Below are 25,048 nucleotides of genomic sequence, written 5' to 3' on the forward strand. Positions count from 1 at the left end.
TGAGGCCACAGTTGGATATATTGCTTTTATACAGTTGAGTAAACAAGACCCTGCCCCTTTGCCCCTTGGTGCCCAAAGTGCCCTTTTGTCAAGGCAAAATTTCTTCTCATTTTTTTGTAATTAAAGGCCCTTTTTTGTGGATGCCTGCCCAATCTAACTATTAGTAAAATTACTGAATTATAATTTAGCCGTAAATAAAATTACCTACATGATGACCTTTCACCTGACGAACTCATCCGGGACAATTCCTCACGCCGCACGCGCATTTTTTTAATTTCGCGCGCACTACCAGAGGATATCTTCAACACCGCGGCTTGCTGGTAAGTGGTGTTTCATTCTCAGCGAAGTGATTCTTATGTTTGTTTACTTATTATTATCATTATCATTTTACAAGAACGACGTGAAGAGAGCATGCAGAGATGTTGTTTATATTGCTGTGTGTAGGCTGTAGAAGTAACGTTAGCTTGCTGTTTGAGGGAGAAAAGTTTCACGGGCGTCGAGGGGTCTGGTCTTTTTATGTTATTTTACTTAAAAAAACTATTCATACTTTGAACTATTATTATTACAGTATTTATTTAAAAAACGTAGAGTTCCTTAAAAATTATCATTTTTTAATTATCACAACTTACCAGTATCTTATTTTTTTATTTTTTTCCACATGCAGCTCTTGGTGTGCAGCAGCTTCTGTGAGCATCTCCCTCTTATTTTCTTGTAGCAGTCAGCCTGAGCAGAAGCTGCAGCTTTACAGCAGGTCAGTGAGCTAGTGAGCCAGTTCCAAACACTGTCAGCAATCTTTACATCTTGTCATGGCCACATAACAATTGTTTAATCAGCTAATATATCTCATATATGTTATATGTCTCATACAGAAGCACCTGAAGAAGTTGCAACTCAGCGGCTACAGCAGGACGTCTCCAAATGGTTAGTTTAAAATATTGTGTCTGAATACGGTACTTTAGTTGGTTTATGTATGCTGTTACAGTTATTATCATGTAGCTAACGCTAGCCTACGTTGTTGGCTTTTCATGTTGCTCTGATTTGCTATCATTCTAAAGCTGTATTAGCATCTATATCAGTAGTCTTTGTAGTTTAGAGAAGACTGTACTCTGGCTCATTTTTTAATGACAAAGTTCTCCATGTCCACGTATATTGAAGTCATGTTACACATGACCCATGATTTACTCCTGAAGATTTACCTCTACTCAACACCTGCTGTCCACTCTGTCATATATCTATATATATAGATATATATATAGATATAGATATAAATATCAGCTATAGACACTAACCAGTGCCACTATATTAGTCAGACCTCTGCCATTATTACATGAAGGAACTAAAAAAAGACTTTTGTATTCATTTGTACATCCAAACATTGAGCAACTGCCATGCTTCGCTCGTTTGCAAGCCATGATGTCTCTCGAGGAAAAAACAATATCGCGCTTGCACGGTCGTAGCTCATTTTCTCATGGGCCGCTAAATTCTCTGGATGGGAAAAGCAAAGAAAGGGGAGGTAACCTTTCCCTGTATGACAACATATAGGGAAGATTCCAGATTGGCCCATCTGAGCTTTCATATTCTCAAAGGCGGAGCAGGATACCCAGGGCTTGGTTTACATCTATCGCCATTTCTAGCCACTGGGGGACCATAGGTAGCCTGGTTCTACCAGACTCTCGTACATTTCATTTGTACAGAGAGTCTGGCCTCTCTCCATTGACAAGCGTTAACTTCCTTGTAGGCGGGTATTCTGTTATAAGTTTAAAACTATTGGATCTGCCCAGAGTCACTCTGGATCTGCCATAACCAATCGCTAACCTTTGGTCGTGACGTAACCCTACAACTCAAACTAGCGCACGACCTCAACGTCATCGTTCTCAGCCACTCCCTCTGTTCGCTGATTGGACCGCCAAAAAAATGATCGGAGAAAACCAAAGAATACACCACAATCCCAGACGTAGTACTGAAGAGAAATAAAATTCAGCGGAAGTACGCAGGAGGGCAGAGCCAGGCTAGACCATAGGCAGGTTAGGGGAACTCATGTTAATGTTAAAAAACCTCAAAAAGTGACATTTTCATGCCATGGGACCTTTAATAGGTGCACATAAATTATTTTTTAACTTTTAAACTTAAAATAGTCTTTTCTGTTCTGTTTCTTTTTCAAAACTGCATCACAGCATTTGCTGCCGTATCGATACAGAATCATCCCTATTGATATATTGCTGGATTGATATTTTGAGCACAGCCTATTTAAAGCCTTGTTCCATGTGCCCCCTTTTATACTTTGAGCACCTGCCCCTCCAAAGGTCTCTGCACATCCCTGAATAAGTTGCTTTTTAGACACAAGTTACTTTTTCTGTTTTACTCAGTCAAATCAGAATCATTTTGTCTTTCGACAATGGTGTACATTAATGTCTCAGTATTATTGAAGGAATCAATTGAGTAAATGATTCTGTGACTCGTATGTGAAACGAGTAGTATGTTCATAAAACAGTAGACAAAAACTACCCAGTTGACCTATTACTTCAAGATTCTGAGTTGAGCATTCAATGGACACTTTAATATGCTATGATGCCACGGAAGAGGAGTAGTGGTCACAGTAGGTCGCATGACAACAAGACACATGTAATTGTCACGATCCACACACAGGAAACAAGGGAGAAGATCCAATTGCAGTAAGTATTTATTAGGGAAATCCGTATCAGTGGTCAAGTCCAGGCATGGGTCAAAATCCGATAAGGCAATCCAAAACAAGACACAAACAAGAACCGGCAGGAAACAGAACACAGAAGTGGCGTGATAAATACAAGGACTCCGTGACGCATACTAAATCAGACAGGGTTATATACACAGGGAAAGGACAATGCTAATGGGGAATTGGCTGAGTGCAATGATTAGTGACAAGGGACAGCTGAGTGCAATGAAGAAACAAGGATCGTGGGGAATGTAGTTCAGAATGTGACAGACACCGTGGGGAAGGAGGTCATCTAGTGGTGACCCAGGGAACTCAAACCAGACACTGTGACAGTAATACATCCGGATTACATTCGTGCAACACACATTAATACTACACTCACCTAAAGGATTATTAGGAACACCTGTTCAATTTCTCATTAATGCAATTATCTATCTCATTAATGCTTATATCACTTTAAACAGACTGATAAGCTCTTTGTGCACTACACGTATACACGTATATACAATTTACATATACTTATACCTGAAGTTTTGTTTTATTGAACTGTTTTACTCTCTATTTGCCATGTGCCTTATGTCACTTTATCTCTTATTTTTTATTTATTTATATAATGTCCTCATTGTATTTGTATATCTGTAGTTGTATAGTTGTATGTACATGTTCAAACTGTATTTATCTGTAATTGAACGTCTACTGTCAGTGTCTTAATGTTAACTGTATGCACCAAGGGTGGGAGATTAACGCAATTTCGATTCTCTGTATGTATGTGCCGTACATGTGGAAGAATTGACAATAAAAACACTTGACTTGACTTGACTTGATCTAATCAACCAATCACATGGCAGTTGCTTCAATGCATTTAGGGGTGTGGTCCTGGTCAAGACAATCTCCTGAACTCCAAACTGAATGTCAGAATGGGAAAGAAAGGTGATTTAAGCAATTTTGAGCGTGGCATGGTTGTTGGTGCCAGACGGGCCGGTCTGAGTATTTCACGATCTGCTCAGTTACTGGGATTTTCACGCACAACCATTTCTAGCCCAGGTGAAAAAGACGTACTGTTAAATGTATTAAAAATACATTATAGTATATTTACATTATAGTATATTTACAGTATATAGTATATAAACATACTCAAGTACATTTTTAATACATTTAATAGTACGTCTTTTTCACCTGGGAGGGTTTACAAAGAATGGTGTGAAAAGGGAAAAACATCCAGTATGCGGCAGTCCTGTGGGCGAAAATGCCTTGTTGATGCTAGAGGTCAGAGGAGAATGGGCCGACTGATTCAAGCTGATAGAAGAGCAACTTTGACTGAAATAACCACTAGTTACAACCGAGGTATGCAGCAAAGCATTTGTGAAGCCACAACACGCACAACCTTGAGGCGGATGGGCTACAACAGCAGAAGACCCCATCGGGTACCACTCATCTCCACTACAAATAGGAAAAAGAGGCTACAATTTGCACGAGCTCACCAAATTTGGACAGTTGAAGACTGGAAAAATGTTGCCTGGTCTGATGAGTCTCGATTTCTGTTGAGACATTCAGATGGTAGAGTCAGAATTTGGCGTAAACAGAATGAGAACATGGATCCATCATGCCTTGTTACCACTGTGCAGGCTGGTGGTGGTGGTGTAATGGTGTGGGGGGTGTTTTCTTGGCACACTTTAGGCCCCTTAGTGCCAATTGGGCATCGTTTAAATGCCACGGCCTACCTGAGCATTGTTTCTGACCATGTCCATCCCTTTATGACCACCATGTACCCATCCTCTGATGGCTACTTCCAGCAGGATAATGCACCATGTCACAAAGCTCGAATCATTTCAAATTGGTTTCTTGAACATGACAATGAGTTCACTGTACTAAAATGGCCCCCACAGTCACCAGATCTCAACCCAATAGAGCATCTTTGGGATGTGGTGGAACGGGAGCTTCGTGCCCTGGATGTGCATCCCACAAATCTCCATCAACTGCAAGATGCTATCCTATCAATATGGGCCAACATTTCTAAAGAATGCTTTCAGCACCTTGTTGAATCAATGCCACGTAGAATTAAGGCAGTTCTGAAGGCGAAAGGGGGTCAAACACAGTATTAGTATGGTGTTCCTAATAATCCTTTAGGTGAGTGTATATAGAACATACTGGAAAAGAAGTATTGTACTATGAGAGTATTTGGTTTCAGACACAGCCACTCACTTGTTTAATTTCTGAATGACTCTGTGTTTTTTAAATCAAGTGGTTAAGTAAAATGATTCAATCACTCACTCACTCATAAAGGCAGGAACTTGTTTATTTTCTAAATTAATCAGTCTTTTGAATGAGTTTGTTGAAATAACTCCAATCATTCACTCATAAAAACAGTCATTAAAAAACAATCAGTTTTTTTGAAAAATGTAATGAATCATTCAGTGACTCACCCATCTCTAGCAAAGATGTACACTGCGGAAAGAAACACTGTAAAAATCCCACCACTAATGCACAGAATGACAGTTTGTCCAGAGCGCACAAACACACGCGGCTCGATACAAACATGTGGCCACTTACACACTGCATAAATTCGGTTCTTAGATCATTTTTTAGTGCTTGATCCGTTCAGTAGGCTACACACACAGTTCAGTAATTTATGGGATTGACAACCACAATCTACTACCGAATTAACTCCTGAAAAATGCAGGCAGTGACCATAGATATGTATGCCACATCTTTAAATGTGCATCAGAGATGTAGCCGTGTGTGACAAGCAAGAAAACCACAGGGCAAGTTGTATGAGCGTTGACTTTCGTTTTGCCAGATCTTGCTAGAAAAAAAACAGCAAACAAGAACAAGCCCATAGCAAACCCAGATAAATCCAAATGGTTAATATTGAAAACATGACCAAAATATTGCGACCCACACCTGCCTACTTTATTAACTCCGTAAACTAGATCACTTTATGATCCTGTTTACACCTGGTAGCCTATTAAGATGCGTTTTGGTTGATTGGATCACAAGTGGACGATTCTAAAAACAGATGTAAACGGTCTAAAAAGTTTGTGCACTTTCGACCACTTCCAGAGGTAGTTAACCACGTTTGACCAGATTGCTTTCATAGTGTAGATGTTCATGTGGTCAAATGCGTTCGAACAGCCACAAAAGACCACCTACTCTCCACCTACTGACTTAAAGGTGCTCTAAGCGATTTTAAGCTTGCCCCCTTAAAATCTATGCCCCCCTCCATACATTTACCCGCCCATAGACCCATACACACGGAACGATACGTTAGGGAATTCAGCTCCCATATTTAAATGCACTTGTCACTCCTGAAACTTTACAGTACGTTACCACAAGCACTAGCCAATCAAATTTTAGAACTAAAACTATTGTATAATGATATTTGTAGATGAGCTCATTTCCTTTCATTTATGTATCTTAATGGTAATACTATGATTCCTCTTTGTATTGTAAATCTTTTCTACAACACAAAGGAACTTTTTCCATTTGGCAAAAACCATGATTTGAAGACCTCTCCAACAAAAGCTCAGCCTGCAAGAGAAAATGCTGGTATTTGCTTAAGATTTCTGTGTAGCCTATTAATTTTTCCACTCTGATATTCTGGAGTCAACTGTTTGAAATTCCACTAAAGCTCCACTGAAGGTGAGGGCTAAAGTTCATCCTCTGCTGTCCCATGTGGAGGACTGTAAATGTAGTGATCTGTATTCACTCAGCCTGTAGTTAGAGCCTCCTTTCTGCATGCCGACAGCAACACCGAGGCTCTTATGTTCCCAGCTCCCTGCTTAAAATGCTAGAACTACATATTCAGAGTGAGTGCGTGCTCTGGCCCTCAGCTGCTCCGAGCGGAGAGGACTATTTCTGAATGTAAACGACAGGTAAATGTCCCAGCGGGTGTCAGAATTTTCACAGTGTCCTTCAGTGCAGACTACCTGCCTACACATTCAAATACCCTCTCAACCCTCTTTTCTCCAGTCCATTCAAATGACCAGAACCTTTAATATACAGAATGGTCTTAGACCTTAGATGGTCTTGTACCATTTAATGAAGGTATATTTGAACAATGGGAAATGAATTTGATTCAGAATATTTAAATGTCATGGTATTTTATATGTGCATGCACCAGCATATTTCAATCAGGCTTCATTAACTTCAGTAATAAATCCACAGCTTTTATATATTGCTGTAGCCAAAGTAATGGTCTATTAGTTTTTCATTAAACATGTACATTTTGAGAACACTTCAGTTAAGCCTTGATGACTCAATTTGTCAAAATAGTACTGAAGCCCAAAAATAAATATAGCATCTTTAACCAATCAATAGAACAGTGAACAAGAACACGTAAACATGGCTGTTCCTTTGCACCTTCTCACCCATTATTTTCACATTTAAGCTATTGTTTATTGCAAATTAAATATAGTTGTAACATAATTCTCACCATTTTTTTGAATTCATTTTATTTATGAAAAACATTTCTTTCACCTATATTTACAACTTCCCATAAAATCATGCTAAGGACTTATTTGGTTTTAGTATCACACCATAATTCATTCAGAATTCTTAATCTGATATAATGTTCCAAGAAATGGAGGAACATCTCCGGCCGGATAGGATGGGATCAGTCATTCAATGTAGACATGCTCCTCTGCATTTTGTTCATAGTCGATGCACAAAGTGTCTTTATTAAAGTTGCTTGAAGACGATCCCCTTCTGAAAATCCACATGAACAGGAAGCCAGTTTCACTACATACAGTAGGAGAATTAACATGTTCTTCCGGAGACATAGGAACATCCAAGAATTTTACAGTTGAAGATTATTTCAGGCAAGGTGTAGCTGGTTTGAGTGCACTCCACACACAAAGGGATACGAGTTTAATTATCCAGGACTCACTGAGAGGAAACAAATATTTGACAATTGTCAAACAAAACAATGAAAGAACCAGCAGTTCCACGCCCACAAAGATTATCTTAGAAAGTCTGGTGTCCGTGTTAGAGACAGATGGATTTATGAGAAAAGGGCTCCATGTCAAGTCATTAGACACGTCTGTTGGTTTCGAGTTGGGAAAACTTAATTCTGCTTGTCGTCTTGGATATTTCCCTGAAAAAGTAAAGTAAATAGAAGATGGATGAGTAATATGAAAACAATCTGAGAATGATTTTCATGTTCAAATAATTAGCAACAACATATCATGCAGAGATTATTTGTAATAACAACCAAATGTGATTGGAACTATTTTTTCACACATTTACCATAGTTCCCACACCTTTGAAATCCATAATTTGTTTTCTATTGATCATTTTATGTCTTCACTGAATCACCATGTTGAACAGGCAAAAAGGAGGAATAAAATCAAAAACCTTCGTAAAGTTTCTCCGTTATGAGCTTTCCAGTGACTCTATATCTGCTACAAGGATGTGTATGGGTGGGTATTCTGGAGAAAGAAAAAGAAAATAAGGGGGGGAAATCATACTGAGGCTGTCCACACTATTGCGTTTTTGTTTTAACATGGCGTTTTAAAATGAAAATGATCCTTGTCCATACTGGTGTAACCGGTTCTACTCAACCTGATCTGAGCGGGATTTGAACCGTGGTTGGCGGGCGCTCTAACAATGAGGCTAAAGACCGCAGCTTCTAGCATCAATTGCTAGAGCGCCTCTTGAGATCAGGGGAGTGAGGTTTACTCGCACAGCTCTTACTGCCCTACGACAGTTACACTCACCCCCCTAAACTCAACCCCCTAAACCTCACTCATGGCACCAAATGTAACCGGTCCTACTCAACCTGCTTCAAGCGGGATTCGAACCATAGTCTCCAGCGTGGTCGGCGGGTGCTCTTAACAAGGAGGCTAATGACCACAGCCTCTAGCATCAGTCACTAGAGTGCCTCTTGAGATCAGGGGAGTGAGGTTTACTCGCACAGCTCTTACTGGCCTATGACAGTTGCACTGGCGTTTCCATTGCGTTTCAGAAAAGATCTCCATCCACACTACACGACCAAAAACGCATGTCACATGACCATTCATGCACACGGGGCATGCGAGTACAAGTGTAAACAGTTGCCAATTGCTCTAATAATAGCTTGCCTCTTGCACACGTAGGCAGCTGCAGTATTATAAAATTCAGAGTTTAACTGTACAATGAATGCTAAAGAAGACAAAAAAGTCAGCAAAGCTTGCAGTTCCATCTCATTGTTATTGTCAGTGCTGCCACCTTCAAATGAGAATCACGCAATTGACCCTTTTCACACGCTCTCACGCCACATCCATTTTCTCACGCAGAGAAAAGAGGACACTGACAGACAAGACAGAGCAGGTTACTTTTGATATGAAGCAAATTCTCAGTTCAGATTCTGTCAATTTTTTTACGAAATCCAAACAAATTCAAACCGCTTTGGCACTTGTAAATGTGACGTGACAGATTCTGTAGCGCTTCAGTTCAAGCGCCATGTGAAGTGATTATATCTTACTCTTTACAACTAGTGAATGGTAAATAAACACGAATCAACAATATGTTGAAAGATCCAGTTAAACTTACCAAAATGTATGCCTCATACTTAAAATCGAGCAATCAGTGTTTTTCAATAAAGGTCAATAAAACAGCTGGAGAACGTCACATAACGTTTACATTTACCTCAGGATCAGGAAAGCCATTTTAAAGACCATAGCATGTTAGTTGGATAGAAAAATTAGCTATAGAGAGGAGTATTTTGCTAAATATGTGCACTGTATTACATATTATTAATTATATTTGCATTATATTTAATTTAAGTTGTTATTTTTAACCTTCAATAATAATACCAGCTGACAGGGCTCTCTGTATGTTTACAGCATTAGGTGAGTTTTTTTTTTTTTCTTGAGAAAAATGAATGTACCTATTTATCCAAATGAATCGATATGAATCAAGATTGGAATCAAATCAAAAGAATGAAATTGAATTGAAATCGTTTGTCAAGCAATAATAAAAACTGTAGCCTACCAGTCATTGTATCATGTAAACATTGTAAAATGTTTTCACTAAACTTAATAAAATTCTGTTTAGTTAGCAAATGTTTTAATGGTACCAAATGGTTATATGATAGGGGCTTGTCAAATCAGAAAAGGATACGTAATGATCCAAAAGACCCAATTAGGTAACAAATGTGGGCAACCACGCCTTCGTTTTCAAAAGTCTCAGTTTTGCTCCGTCTACACTGAAACGCAACCCCGGAGTTTTCAAACTAAAACAGGGCCTGCAGCGTTTCCAAAAGTCTCAGTTTCCAAGGGTCGAAACTTACGGAGTAGTGTGGACACCAGGCGTAACGTAGCAAAAGTTATGCGTTTTAAAATGAAAACAAACTAGTGTAAGGTTACGTCTACAATAATCTGGATACATTTGAAAATGGCGTTTTCATTTTAAAACATTCCTTGTCCACACTAGCGTTTTCAAGCGTTTTCCAAAAGTTGCTCATCCACATTGAAACATCTGAAAATGCTTAAAGCACCTTACTACGCATGCGTAAAACGTACTAAAAGTTCACAAGATATACCGAGAAATAAAGTTCTGTCATGACAACTCTCGGAGTGATTGACATGGTAATGGGTATGACAATGTTGTATGTTTGGTCTTGGTGGAATAGATCTGCTGCTGCTGCTTTTATTGCTGCTGCTGGGGTAGAGCAAGTACGGGACTTGCTACTGCCAATACATACACGACACTCTGCTGTGTTTGTAATTTGCAATGGTGGCAAATGAGTTTCCCCTTACAGGGATTAATAAAGTTTTCTAATCTAATAGATATCTATGGGTACAATATGTGTCACGACTAAACGTGCGTCCTCCGTTTTCACAGTCCACACTACAACGCGGAAACAATGTTTTCAAATTTATCCACTTGGGAGAGCGTTTTCAAAAAGCTCTGTCTTCGTTGACAAAAATTCCATCTCTATGTGGACGAAAGTCCAAAACAGAGATAAAGATGCGTTTTCAAATGAAAACGTTTCAGTGTCGACAAGCCCTAAACAGGGCCTGAGTGGGTTTTTTTTGTTTGTTTGTTTGTTTTGTTCTTAATTAATCCCATCGGGACACGCTTTACATTCTAAATGGCAAAAAACTTAAATAAAAATGACCATCGACCATATTGTTATTGGCTACCTGAAGAAACTCTCTGATTGGCTATGATTTTTTTGCCGGTTACATGTCAAGTTACATGACCGAATCAGTTATTTTAATAAATATTGGATTTCTTGTGAACTACAGCAGTGTGCAGGGCTTCTATTTTTATAATACGTCCAGTGTCCAACACACTTGGCTGCAACCATTCAGGTGTATGGGGGTTGTTTATTTATTGTTCTGTGTTCTGTTCTTTATTAACCAAATATTTCAGTGAAATAAGCAAAAAACAATAGCACAACACAGTCGAATCACATCATGCAATCATACACCGCACCACTAAGTCATGAATTGTTCAGTAGCTTGAGTAATGTATGTAAAGTAACAAGGAATGCTTTCAGGTGTCTAAATCTCACCCTGGTGGTTTTGATCTTGTTTCCGGAGTAGCACATCCAGCCGGAGTTATCTGGTAGAGTCTTGCATTCCTCTCCCTCCAGACACGGCTCCATCTCACACCACCACTTCCCAATCACTATGGAGGCTGCAAGCAGATCATAATTGAGTTAGACTCTTACTCGCATCTGACTTAAAACAGGGTAAGGTTCCAGTCTCCATCCTCGACTGCTCCTTGACCATCTGACAAATAAAATGTACATGTTTACATGTCTAAGGATGCTTTTCTGACTGCACCACTCCAAATGTTTTAGGATAGATTTGAAGTATTTAGACTTTAAGCAATTTATGCATGGTCTAAATTAAATTAAATTAATATTTCATCCAAAAATGAACATTCTGTCATCGCATTCTCACCCTCGTGTTGTTCCAAACCTGTATGATTTTCTTTCTTTTGTGGAACATAAAAGATGATATTTTGAGTTGTGTCCACACAATGGAAGTCAATAGTGTTCAAAATTGTTTGGTTACCAACATTTTTCAACATAATATAACTTTTTGTGTTTTGGCAAAGAAAGAAAAATGGATGGTTGGATGGATAGATAGATAGATGGATAGATAGATGGATAGATAGATGGATAGATAGATGGATAGATAGATAGATAGATAGATAGATAGATAGATAGATAGATAGATAGATAGATAGATAGATAGATAGATAGATGAATGTACACTCTTAGGAAAAAAGTTAAATATGGTTCTATATAGAACCCTAGGTTCTTGACTTGATTTTAAAGAACCCTTTTAGGCCATAAAGTTTTATATAAGGAGAAATGTCTTAAATGATTGCATAATACTTTCATGTTTAACGGGTTATACATTTAAGGTATGTTTATGAGTTTTTTAATAAATAAATAATAATAATGTAATTAAAATTAAGAAAGAATAAAAAATACAATGAATTAAAGGGTTAGTTCACCCAAAAATGAAAATTATGTCAGTAATTACTCACCCTCATGTTGTTCCAACCCCGTAAGACCTTCGTTCATCTTCGGAACACAAATTAAGATATTTTTGATGAAATCTGAGAGCTGGATCACTTCTCCATAGGCTGCTAAGTGATTGGAACTTGCTGGCCCAAAAAATGTATTAAAGAGATCGTTAATATAGTCCAAGTGACTACAGTGACTCAATCTTCAGTTTATCAAGCGACAAGAATACTTTTTGTACGCAAAAACCCCCCAAAAATAACGACTTTATTCCACTATTCATTATCTTCTCCGTGGGCCTGAGTGACTTCACGTAGTATAACTGCGCAGCGCGTCTGTGTTGCACGTGACCACGTAGGCTCACTATTGGCTGACGCTGGTCATGTGTGTGATGCGTGTGACGTACAACACAGAAGTGCTGCGCTATTACACTACGTGAACTAACTCGAGGCCCAGAGAGAAGTAAATGAATAGTGGGATAAAGTCGTTATTTTAGGGGTTTTTTGCGGACAAAAAGTATTCTCGTCGCTTGATAAACTTAAGATTGAGCCACTGTAGTCACTTGGACTATATTAACGATCTCTTTAATACATTTTCTGGGCCAGCAAGTTATAATGTCTTAGAAGCCTATGGAGGAGTGATCCAGCTCTCAGGTTTAATCAAAAATATCTTAATTTGTGTTCCGAAGATTAACAAAGGTCTTACGGGGTTGGAACAACATGAGGGTGAGTAATTACTGACATAATTTTCATTTTTGGGTGAACTAACCCTTTAATATTAAACACATAAATTGATCCCATTTGAACCCCTAAAATGTTCTATATGAAGCACCTGACAGAACCATTATACGTTCCATATAGATCCTTTTCTTAGGATTGTATGCATAATTTTTTTTTTTTAAATTCAATAAACATATAGCACACAGTGTTACACATATGTATTTATATTTATTGTAATATGCGTTTTGTCATAAGAAAGGATAACTTCATCCAGCAGAGTATGGTTCCTCTCAAAGAAGTGTTTCTCCATCTTGAACATTTTATGCACTTTTTGTTCTTGCCATAGTCGCCTTTGGCTTGTTCATTGGGGCTTTAAGGTACAATTTTCTATAAAACTGCTGTGAAACGATATGTTATGAAAGGCGCTATACAAATAAAATTGACTTGACTCTAATGTGTTTGAATAGCCTCAGTGGATGTCTGCGGTCAGTAGGAGTAGAGCCATTTCACAGAGTGGCATTTTATGAAAGGTATTATTCTGAAATGAAATCCTATGCTGAATTGTTCACTTAAATCACCTTGTAGTCTTAGGAAATATTCTGAAAAAAATATATGATCCATATTCTATGTATATAATGAAGGTCAATCTACTGACATTACAATGGAAAGTTTGACGTCATTTCAGTTGCTTGAGAGAAAAGCATTCTTGTAAAACTATCAATTTTTCCCACTTTGCAAAATTTATTAAAATGACCAAATGGAGACTGGAAGCAGGTGCTCAGGAGGTTGAGAACATCTTATATTGGCATCATTATGATTATATTAAAATATGATACATTAATGCATCACTGTAATGCTGTCACCTTGCATTGAACACCAAACGTTTCAGGAGAGAGTGTTACTAATACCTGAAAATATTGTATACAGCTTGTATAAGGCACTTTTATGTTATTAATATTCTGACAAGTACTTACTCCATTTCCGTGATAACGGCACTGAACTTAAGTCACATTCATTAAAATTGCAAAAGCCAAAAGCACTCAACCAATAGTTGCATGTCTCTTTGTGCGAATAGGCCTTTAAAATTTAATTTGACTATGCTCAACACTTTCTCCAAGGATATTTTAAAAGAGTGAATGACCGTTCAAGCTTTATAGACTTTGCTCACATGTACAATATAGTCACAGGACTGCATGGATGAGACAAATCTAACACTGTTCTGGCTACAGAGCAATACAATCAATGGAAAACAACCTCAGGCAAGGGCTCTGCATTAAAATTCACTTTACTAGGTCTCTTATCCTCCATAAAGTAAACAAAACATCTCATACACAACATGTAGCCTTCAATGTCATGTACTCCTTTGACAGAGAGATAGCCTTCAGCCTCATATCCTAGAACATCAATATGAATGGACCAGTTTTAATGGCCACTATCTCAGTAAATGTGTCATCTCAGTTTAACTGGTAACCATAAAATGCAACAGATGTATCCTACAAAATGTAACATTTAAAATTACCGTTAAAATATTCTACTTCGATAAATGTTACTGCTGCAAGACCATAATAAGTAAAAAAAATTTAGTAAATTAATGTAAATAGACCTAAATATAAATAAAAAATATTATTTCAACACATTTATATAAAATATTATAGTTACATCAGTTCATGTTACTGCTGCAAGACCAAAATAAATGAATATGGGATTTTGGTGGTGGACGCTTCCAGAATCTTTCTGTCATTGTCTTTTTACTTTCTTGTCAAAAACTGTACTCTTTTTAGGTAAAACAGCAACAACATGAAGTTCCAAGTAACTGAAGATGGTTTTGGACCAAACATCTGTATTTTTCCCCTGTTGCTTTAGATAAATAAAGTTTTTTTTCAGAGTGCAGACCATCCTTGTGTATTTTGGTAAAATAACAATACAGAAACAACATGCACCAATACCTAAAAAAAAAAAAAAAAAAGTAACTTCCAAACACACGGCCTGTGGGCTGCCTCTGGACTTTACTAGTCCTCTACAGAATAGACAACACATTGCAGCCTGAAAAGGTAACTGCCTTTGTTTTAATGATGCTGCTGTCTTGTGGGCAAATTCTGTTGTGTTGTCAACTTTCATGCGTTTGTCTTTCCCCACCCAGACACTATTTATTAAAAAATATTTAATACAGAATCCTAAACGCAACAGCTATAGTTTCAGATGAAGATTAGGCTAAATATGTTGTAAATATGCACTTATCTGCCACTTTATTAGGTGAACCTTTGAATGTATTTCATTAACTGTTGATCTACTGGGATTTTCACACACCCATCTCTAAGGTTTAGACTAGAGAATGGTCAAAAAAAGAGAAAATATCCAGTGAGCAGTAGTTCTGTCACCAGCAGTAGTTCTGGTAGTATTTTAATGCCACACTTTGGGCCCCTTAGTACCAATTGAGCGTCATTTAAACACCAAAGTATTGTTACTAACTATGTCCATCCCTTTATGACCACAGATAACACGCGTCACAAAGCTCAAATCAACTCAAACTGGTTTCTTGAACATGACACTGAGTTCTCTATACTCAAATGGCCTCCACAGTCACCAGATCCCAATCCAATAAATCACCTTTGGGATGTGGTGGAACGGGAGATTCACATCATTGATGTGGAGTTAACAATGGATGTGCAGAAATTGCATGATGCTATCATGTCAGTATGGACCAAAATCTCTGAGGAAGGTCTCCAGCACCTTGTAGAATCTGTGCCATGAAGAATTAAGGCAGTTCTGAAAGTAAAAGGGAGTCCAACCCGGTACCTAAAAAAGTGTCCGGTGAGTGTGTTCATGTTGGATTAATTTATTCAATATTTATAGAATGTATATTTATATAAATGTCTTGACATGTTTGCAAAAGATTTTTTATTAAATCATGATGCTAACGTTGATTTAGCCCTTGCCATTTAAAGAAATAAGCCTCAAACAGTGGCAGCCTCAGTCACCATACCTTTCACTTTCGATTCATCTTTTTCCATACAATGACAGTGAATGGAGCCTGTCATTCTGTCTAACATTTTTCCATGGAAGAAAAAAAGTCACATGGGTTTGGAACGACACAACGATGAGTAAATGATAACAGAAATGTTATTTTTGAGTGAATTATCCCTTTAAACTAAGGCATTTAAGTGTTTTAAAATCCCCAAAAAACGACAGACGTCATCTTTAAGAAAAGAATATCCTAATGAGCTTTACTTAGGGAAAAGGTCGGATGCTCCTCCGTGAGATGCAGTCAAAGTTAATGTGCTTTGATTATCTCTGGGTGCGTTGCGAGTGAGATGTTCTCCCAGAAGTGTTAGTTTACAGCAGCTCGTTTGTCATAAGGACAGAGCATTAATAATGAAAAGCCCTGAGGATCTGAGCTTTTCTAGGGCAGGGACACTGCAAGAGCGACCCTGAACAGAGTTTCTTCCAACATACCAAACCTTAAAAAAGCTGTACAGTCTTTTGGAGCACCTTGCAGCTTTACACAGCTGCACAGAGTGTGTTTAAGCACAGCTGCACTGTGCAAGCCTGTTCAACCACTGCACAGCTGCACTAGGATGGTTTAAAACAGTCAGCATCTGTTACATCAACATAACAAAGGAAGCTATTCGCACCTAAGATGAAAGGTGACTTATGCCATGTCTCTTCACCTACCGTCAACACAGGAGGGTTTATTCCTGGTGGTTCCTGCTACTTTCCCTGGTAAACAGGAGCACTTCACGGTCTGAGATCTCTCTTCTATCTTGTTTTTGTTACAGCACCTGTGGGCCGCAATCACCTCGCATGTCCCTCCTTCTGTCAGAAGACAAAGCCATTAGTAAACAAACAAAAACTCCTGACTCGCCACGTAGATCTACATTTACAATCATTATCTCATGCATGTCATCTTTCATGGTCTCCTTAAACTGCCACATAATTCATCATGCATTTCAATTTAGACACCGCAGACACTCCTAAAGGGAGGATGAGGCACTGCTTTAGAAGCAGAGGAGAAGAGAAAGAGGGAGATATATATGAGAGATGAGACATTTTTTACAGGTACATTTTAGATCTAAATTATATATTTTATTTTAATAAATTTTTTCCCTATATTTCTTTTTCACCCTATATTTTTCCTATATTAACTTTCTTTACTTTTTATTGTTATTTTTCCCGTGTCCCTTTTATTTTATTTTTCCTTTTTTATGCTCCCATAAAAATATTCCTTTTTATTATTTTTCCTTGTCCCTTTTTAATTTTCCACTTCATTTCCTTATTCACATAACATAATTCCTTTTTATTTATTTATTTAATTTCCCTTATATCTATCCTATATTAACTTCATTTCATTATCTTTTGTTTTTATTTACTCCTTGTCCCATTCCTTTTTACTCCCAGTCAGTTTATTTTCCCTTTCATGTTCCTGTTCAAATCTCATATTGCTTTATTTACTTTATCTTTTCCTTGTCCCTTTTTTAATTTTCCATTCAATGCCTATATTTCTTGATTCATATAACATTCTCTTTATTTTTTTATTAATTAATTGTACCTTTCTTTTATTTTCTGTATTTCTTTATTTCACCTTATTTATTGTCTGCTTTGTCTATTTTTAAGCAGTATGCTCAACATTCATGCCAATAAAGCTTTGCTGACTCTGCTGAGAGAAGAGAAATTGCTTCTGTAGGTTCAAGGGTCTTGGTGGCTGCTGCAATTTGTATAAGAGTACTTTAACAGCGAGTGATCTGGAATGAACCAAAGTCCTTTAAGGACGATGACCTGTAAGTTCCTTTACTTAAAATGAGATCATGCCAAACAAATCCAGCCTTTATAGAAATCTCAGATAAAGATATAAAATCTTCAGTTCATTGGACATATTCTTCTCTGAATACTGAGCACTATTCTGTAGTGATCTGTTAAAATAAAATCTATTCAGATAACCTTGAATTCGCAAATATATTCAGTAAATGGCAAAGTGATGACTCAGAAACTGATTTGTGTGAACCAGGTGAATCAAATAACTTTTTTCTGACAAGACCACATTAGTTCAAGTAAGCCTACTGTTTATCAGTAGCCACACAACACCCACAGAGGCCACATATTAAGGAAGCCCTATATAATTAATCTAAAATGGAAAATTCTGTAATTATTATTAAACTCACTCTCATTTTGTTCCAAACCCATTTGCCTTCATTCATCCGTGGAAAAACAAAGTGATTTTTTTTATTTATTATTATCCTGCTCTCTTTTTGAGTTATCAAGAAAGTAGCCTAGTTCATATGACTTATGCATCATAGCCAGTGGTGGAGGAAGTACTGAATCTCAGTACTTAAGTAAAAGTACAAATAACCAGAGACATATTTACTTTAGTAAAAGTAAAAGTACCACAATGAAAACCCTACTTAAGTAAAAAGTACCTGATTTTAAATGTACTTTAAGTATTAAAAGTAAAAGTACTTTCACAATTTAACAATTTATTATTTACACACAATTTATTCTCTTAATGTCTATATTCTAATAATTAGGGCTGTAACAATATGCAATATGAAACCGAAATCGCGACACTCGGATCCACAAACCTGTGTCGCGGTGTGAGTGTGAGAAGGCAGAATCGCGACACACCCCTTATTTGAAGTTAACATTATACAATACGTAGACCTGGATAAATTCTTTAAAATTGGGCAATCCCAGCGTTATGGACGTGACAAATTGCAGTAAAAACTTGAAATGTAAAACTTGAAATGTAAATTCTCAAATACCAATTGAAACTGTTTATATATCCATAGCCTACTCCCCATACTCCCTTAATAAAGAAGTCCAGACATTAGAAGAATACTAGTCTACAGACACATGCGTTTTATATTTAATATCAGGGAAATATAAATCCGTAACGGACATGACACAAAAAAAAATCTTTAACTTTTAGGTGGCAAAATATTTTTTAGTAATTCTGTGAATTTCACTGCGCAAACCAAAAGTGATATACCCACCGGATGAAGAAGGGTTGGCTCTCCACAGAACATAAAATATTCATTTTATTTTTTGTGTTCACATTTATGAGGAAAAGACAATGTTACGGACGTGAGCGCTCTGAAAGCGGCACTAAAATACTGCTTTAAAACGTTCACAGAGACCTCAAAAGCCCTTCTTTAAAGTGAATTTCGTTTTGTATTAATTGTATCTTAATTTTATATTTTACATATTTATAATCATTACTTTTGCCGGTTCTTTGTGACAGCTTTTAGGTGCTTTATTGGCAGCGCCACAGTTACATGTTACATGAACGCGTCAGCACCGAAAACATGGAGATTTTTTTCAATCCCTGTTTTGGCAAGGGGAAAAACTGATCAGAAAATGTAACGAAAATGTAACGAAACATTGTAGAAATGTAGTGGAGTAGAAAGTATAATAATTGCTATAAAAAGTAACGAAGTAAAAGTCAAAAGTATGCACTATTGATTCTACTTAAGTAAAGTACAGATACGTGAAAAATGTACTTAAGTAAAGTAACAAAGTATTTTTACTTCGTTACATTCCACCACTGATCATAGCCTACTCCAAATCTTATGAAATCTGAAACTGAACTATTCACTGAATGTTTGTCTTCCCGTAGTATACATTCACGAGACAAGCAAGCGTTGTCTGATTCGTGAGTGAATCGTTCTGTTCATTGAATCAGTTGATTCAGTTGAATCAGTTCACAAAGCCACTAAGCCAGTCTAAATGATGAATTCACTGATTCGGTCGCAAAATTCACTCGCAAAGATCCGGGAGCAGAAAATAACATCAACAAGTTGCATATTAGTCTGCACAAAGTATATCGTATGTCTTAAGATGAGCTGGAATATAGCCCAATATTAATATAGATCACTTTTATGGTGCTTTGCGTTGTTTTTATCGCATGGAAAACCGTGAACATTATGGAAGTTTTTCCGTTGGTGTTTAATAGAAGAAAGGAAGTCACGTGACGTGGGTTGGGAACAACATTGTGGTGAGTTATGATAATTTTTATTTTTGGCTAGTAATGTGAACTAATATTTTATTTTTAGCTCTAGCAAACTAGCAAGCTGATATTGTAATGGCTAACGTTACCCCACTGCGCGTCTTCAAAATATAGCACGGTCTTTCATATTACACTAAGTAATTATACAAAATTGAGAATTTGAAAATTAACCATCTTCACTATAAAAAAAAATAAAAAAATTAGTTTCCAGTCTAGTCTTCAGATCAGATGGGTCAAAAATGGCATTAGTTATACCTGACCTGCTGCTAACAAAAGTTCAGTCATGGCAATTACTAAAGGTTTGGCTTCAATGAGTTAAACAGGCAAATAGCATTGTGGAAATAAGGAAACAATAAAGCTACACTACTGAGAACTGTTGTGGATTGTTGAGTAGGCCTTGTTTGTGCTTCTGTAATTATGAAAAATACTCCATTCCCCAGTGGTGCTTCAGTCAGAATTCATAGGGGTTTGTTTTCTGTAATGCCTAGTCTTAATTACAGAAGACAGACCCAGTTTCCTCTTTGATCTATCAAGAGAAGGAGAAAATGCTGGAGCTCCTGACTAAAATATCTCGACTCCTCAATGAGCGTAAACAGAGCAGTGGGACTCTCGTTTGGGGATTAGAAAAGAGTGGAGGAAAGGGGAGAAAAAAAAAAAAAAGTTAAATGCACTTTCAAAAATCAATAAAAATGTAAATAGCTTCTCTGTCTCCAGCTTCTTAGGCTCTCATTACCTCTAGATTGAAGTTAGTCAAAGCAGGAGGGGAAAGACAGGAACAGAGCGCTGGCTGTCGACTGTTAACAGCACATCAGAATATTTTCGAGCTCTTCTGAATATTTAAGCAGGTGACCGTGGACAGCTCAGATCCATGCAGGGACGTGATTGCTTTTAGTATTCTGTCACTTCGTGCGACTCACTAGAAATTGATTGCTGAACCTCAGGGGCTTAACGTTATCTCGTATAGGCCTCCGTGTGGCTCCTTCCTGCTCAACATATCAAACAGAGGGTCAGAAGACTTTAAAAGCTCTGGTAAAGCACTGTCAAGCAGCTTTCATTAACAGACCTTGTGTGGGTGGGTGTGTACATATACACAGTACACTGGGGTCCAAAAGTCTGAGACCACTAGTGAAAATGCACTTTTTCATTCAATTCAAGTGGAAAGTTGAATTGAAAAATGACATGAATTTGTCATAGTACTTGGTTTGTTCATCTTTTGCTCCGGGATGATTTGAGAATGACTCCAAAGAGCATCTTAAGCTTCAGTGGAAGAATAAATGACTGTCTGTACAAAGAGTCGCGTGTTTACTTAAGATTATGCATTACTTCTAGGTCCCTAATCAAATATGCCTTATTCATTTTATGTCATAACATAGGGCTGCACTACAATAATATTCAAAAAAACTATAAGCACTTCTCATTACAATTTTGGGAAGATGGTTGATGCATGTTGCATTGCGTGAAAGTGACCCAAACTCAGCATTTACTGTGAACTGAGCCACTCTGAGACATTGAAAACACCAGATCATGATGTCTTCGCATGTAAAAGAACACGCTGCCATTCTTCACTCTGAAAGATGCCATGCATATATTTAATGAAATCACAGCCTTTGCGATTTAATAATCGCACTAAGCCAAATCGTTATTTCAGTTTTATTTTGATTAATTGTGCAACCTATCATAATGTTTATTTGTCCTAAAATGGTTTATTACCAAATTTGAATTAGATTCCCTTAGGCTCAGACTTTTGGACATTACTGTATACCGTCAACCAGACTACAATACTTTCTCCAATTTCTTTAGAATCCAATTTCTTTTTTTTAAACCGTATACTATTTTTAGCATTTTTGGATCTCTCTTCTAGTTTTTCATCAAATTTATATCTGAAATAAGATCCGGTATCCATTTGAACAGAAGAAGCCAAAAGCAGTCTAGCACTTTGCTGCTGTAATGTTCACTAACCTCTGCAGGAACGACTCAAAAACATCCCGAAAATTCAATTTAAAAGTCTTGCGTATAATTCCGTTAAATGTTAATGACTAAGCAAACTTAGAAAACCTACAGAGTATCGTTGAATGGTGCCGAGTTTCATATTTTTAAAAGACATAGCATAAGGTCACCCTGAGGGAGTGTGGGCTACACCGCTGACTGATCTAGCGGATGCATTGATAGCTGCTGTGGTAGGGAATCCTGCATCATACTGCTTACTACAAGGGCTATTTCAGGCACTTATTCAGTTTAATGGATATGAGACCAGGCCATCGGGGACCAATTTAGGCTCATTTTCCTGTAGCAGCCGGGGTGCGGAGAGAGAAAAATAGACAGCGTATTACACACGGGCTATAACTTTGACTCTTCTGCTGTCTAATTAGCCAGCTGGAGTGTGTGTGTGTTTGTGTCATGTCTGTCTGTCTGGAGATGGCGTGGTGTGTGCATTCGGCCTCAATTGTTCCATTCATCCGCAACCATCTGTGTGAGGGTTTTCCCTGACAGGCAGGTTATATCACAACCTCTCAACAGCAAACAAACACACTTTCAGAGGACAAACAAACAGTGACAGATGAGCAGGCACAATGGGCCTCTGCACACATGAGCCTGGACAGGAAACATTTCAGTCACATGCACTGCAAAACAGCTAGAAGGGAAACGGGTTGACGAAAAGAGGAGCTAGTCTGGGTGAGGACACAGAAAAGCTGCACACTGAAAGCAGATCCATTCCTTTTAGTAGTCCATTACAGGTGTGTAATTTATAATCTATGATTGAATCATCTTTCTTACAAGAGTGTAAACACTGTGACTCTGTGGCACTATGTTTGAATGATTGGACATGTCAACCTTTGGCTTGACCAATGGTGTGAGTTTGGGGCTGGACTAACTGCAGTGCTGGGTAGGCACTGATTACATGTAATCTGGATTGCGTAATCAGATTCCAAAAATTAAGTACTTGTAATTGGATTATATTACATTTTAAAATACTCATAATCAGACTACAGTTAGTTTTTTATTGATTACATATTATTCACACTGGCAGTAAACCATTCATAATGTATTGATTCTCCCACTTCTTTTTCATGTTTTAAATATTCCTTTTTAAACAAGCATCGCTTATATACATTCAGAAAGTCTTCTAGTTTTGTGAAATTGCACACAAACCAGCCACTAGTCAGGTGACTAATTGCATGAATAATTGAGAGGCCACAAAGAATATGATCACTGGATTTACAGAAATCATTTCACTTTTAAGGAGTGTTTGCATATCAAATCAAGCCTATTATTTCAATTATTACTCAGAAAGTCATTTAACCGTGTATTGCTATGTCTTAGGAAGGCTTTTGTCTTTTTGCCTTTTTGTCATTTTTATTATTTTAAAATAATTTATTTTAATTGTATGATTTATTTACTTTTCATTAAACTCACAAACCCTGTGCAGTTCCTTCAAGAAACACTGACGTAATGTAATATTTAATGCACTTCATGTTGTTGATAGCAAAAAAAAATAATATATTTTCTTTCTCTTTGTATTTTTATAATAATACGGTATAATATTATCCTATTCAATTCAATGTGATAAATAAGTTAGGTCAAAAGTAATCTAATAGTAATCAAAAAGTAGTCCGATTATATGACCTAAAATGTGTAATGTAGTGGATTAAGTTACTAACTACGATATTTGTCATGTAATTTGGAATCAGTAGCGGACTATAATTTGTAAGTAATCTTCCCAACACCGACTAACCGTTAGCTCGAAAAATGATAAACAGAGCCAAAGGGCTGACCAGTTGCAATTTCTCAGAAAAACCTGTTCGAAGACATTAAGTAATTGTTTTTGTAATATCTATTTACACTAAGTGCAAATAGTCTGTCAATTTACACTAATTCCGCCCACCATTGTCTTGTTGAGCAAGACAAAATTGCAAAAGAAATCCATCCAGTAACAGAAGCAGTGGCGTGAAAGACAGTGGATGTAGTTTTTGATGCTTTTTTTTGCAGTTAATTCAGCTTGCTTAACCTACTAGACTCCATTCAAAAAAAATTCAGTCTATGAGGCAATAAGGGGCTTTATTTGTTTGTATATTCCTTAATGATCTTAATGATTTTCTTTATAAAGTCGTCTATCCAACCCATCACCCACAGAGTAGTAACATTAAGCATGCAAGTTATTTTCTGTCATTACTTTATTATTATTATTCAACCCATATAGCCTGATAAGACAAGTCTTACAAGTTAGTCATCACATTTTTTTCTTTAAGACTCTTTATAGTCAGTTACATAACGTAGATTGTCTAATTTGATACCAAAAAGTAAGACCGATTGCCCCTTGACTTATTGATAGTTGGTCATACTAGTATGTTTATGCAACTGGCCCCAGGTCTATTTAAATCAGGAAGGAAACAAGAAGGAAACATCCAGGAAACAAGAATGTTTTAAAGCCCAAAACCAGAAGGTTTCATTAAGGTGACCTTGTCAGAAGACAGGTTTTAGCCCTACACTCTGACAGTGCTGTCAACAGCGGTTGATGAGAGAGACACGCACAAAAATCACAACCTCCACTGCTATTACACACTGGCCAGGGGTGTTTATTCCTTTGGGTGTTACATCACAGAATGCTGTCATTCTTATGGAAAAAGCTGAAATTGGTGAGTACCGTTCACTGATGAATTGCTTTATCCTCGCAACCCTCAAAACAAATTTGTCACTGACGGGGGGAAAAAACCTGTTATTTACAACCAAGCTGCTTCCACCGAGGCAAAGAATGAACTCTGAGGCAACAAACAGAGGTTATCTATTCCAGTGCACATGAAACGCATCCCTAGCAGTGTATTTTCACTGCTGCAGAAAAACATCTAGCTATAGAGCAGAATTATTACCCAGTGGAGGAAAACATATACTGCAAAACATCTTTTTTTTAATCAGTATCTTCACTACCATTCAAAAGTTAGATTTAAAAAAAAATTTTTTTAAGTATACTGTAAAATCGGTAATATTGAATTTAAAATTAAAACTATTTTAAAATGTAATATTTTCCTGTGATGGCAAAGCTGAATTTTTAAGTTTTTTTTAAGAATTTTTGCCAGATTTTTTAAAGGTTAAAGGGTGCGTGACCAAAAACTTTTTAGAACCTATGCTATGACTGACAAAAGAACCATAAAATACACCAAATATGCAACATAAATTCACAA

The 25,048-nt window shown here is 37.2% G+C and overlaps 1 protein-coding gene across 4 annotated transcripts in view; it reads right to left on the reverse strand.

Moving 5' to 3' along the window:
* Positions 1-4,981: 4,981 nt before the first annotated feature.
* tafa1a (TAFA chemokine like family member 1a) overlaps positions 4,982-25,048 on the reverse strand; it is a 44,622-nt gene continuing 24,555 nt past the window's right edge. Inside the window, exons 3-6 of one of the 4 annotated variants that reach the window (XM_084098452.1) lie at positions 16,547-16,684; positions 11,190-11,314; positions 8,045-8,118; positions 4,982-7,784 (exon numbers count right to left, since the gene is read on the reverse strand). In XM_084098452.1, the coding sequence (XP_083954578.1) occupies positions 8,092-8,118; positions 11,190-11,314; positions 16,547-16,684 (290 nt within the window). In that variant the 3' untranslated portion in view covers positions 4,982-7,784; positions 8,045-8,091. Of the gene's footprint in view, positions 7,785-8,044; positions 8,119-11,189; positions 11,315-16,546; positions 16,688-25,048 lie in introns of all 4 variants that reach the window. The other 3 variants (XM_084098450.1, XM_084098451.1, XM_084098449.1) reach the window with 3 other exon arrangements.

This window comes from Abramis brama, assembly GCF_963993115.1.
Source record: "Abramis brama genome assembly, chromosome: 22".
NCBI lineage: Eukaryota > Metazoa > Chordata > Actinopteri > Cypriniformes > Leuciscidae > Abramis > Abramis brama.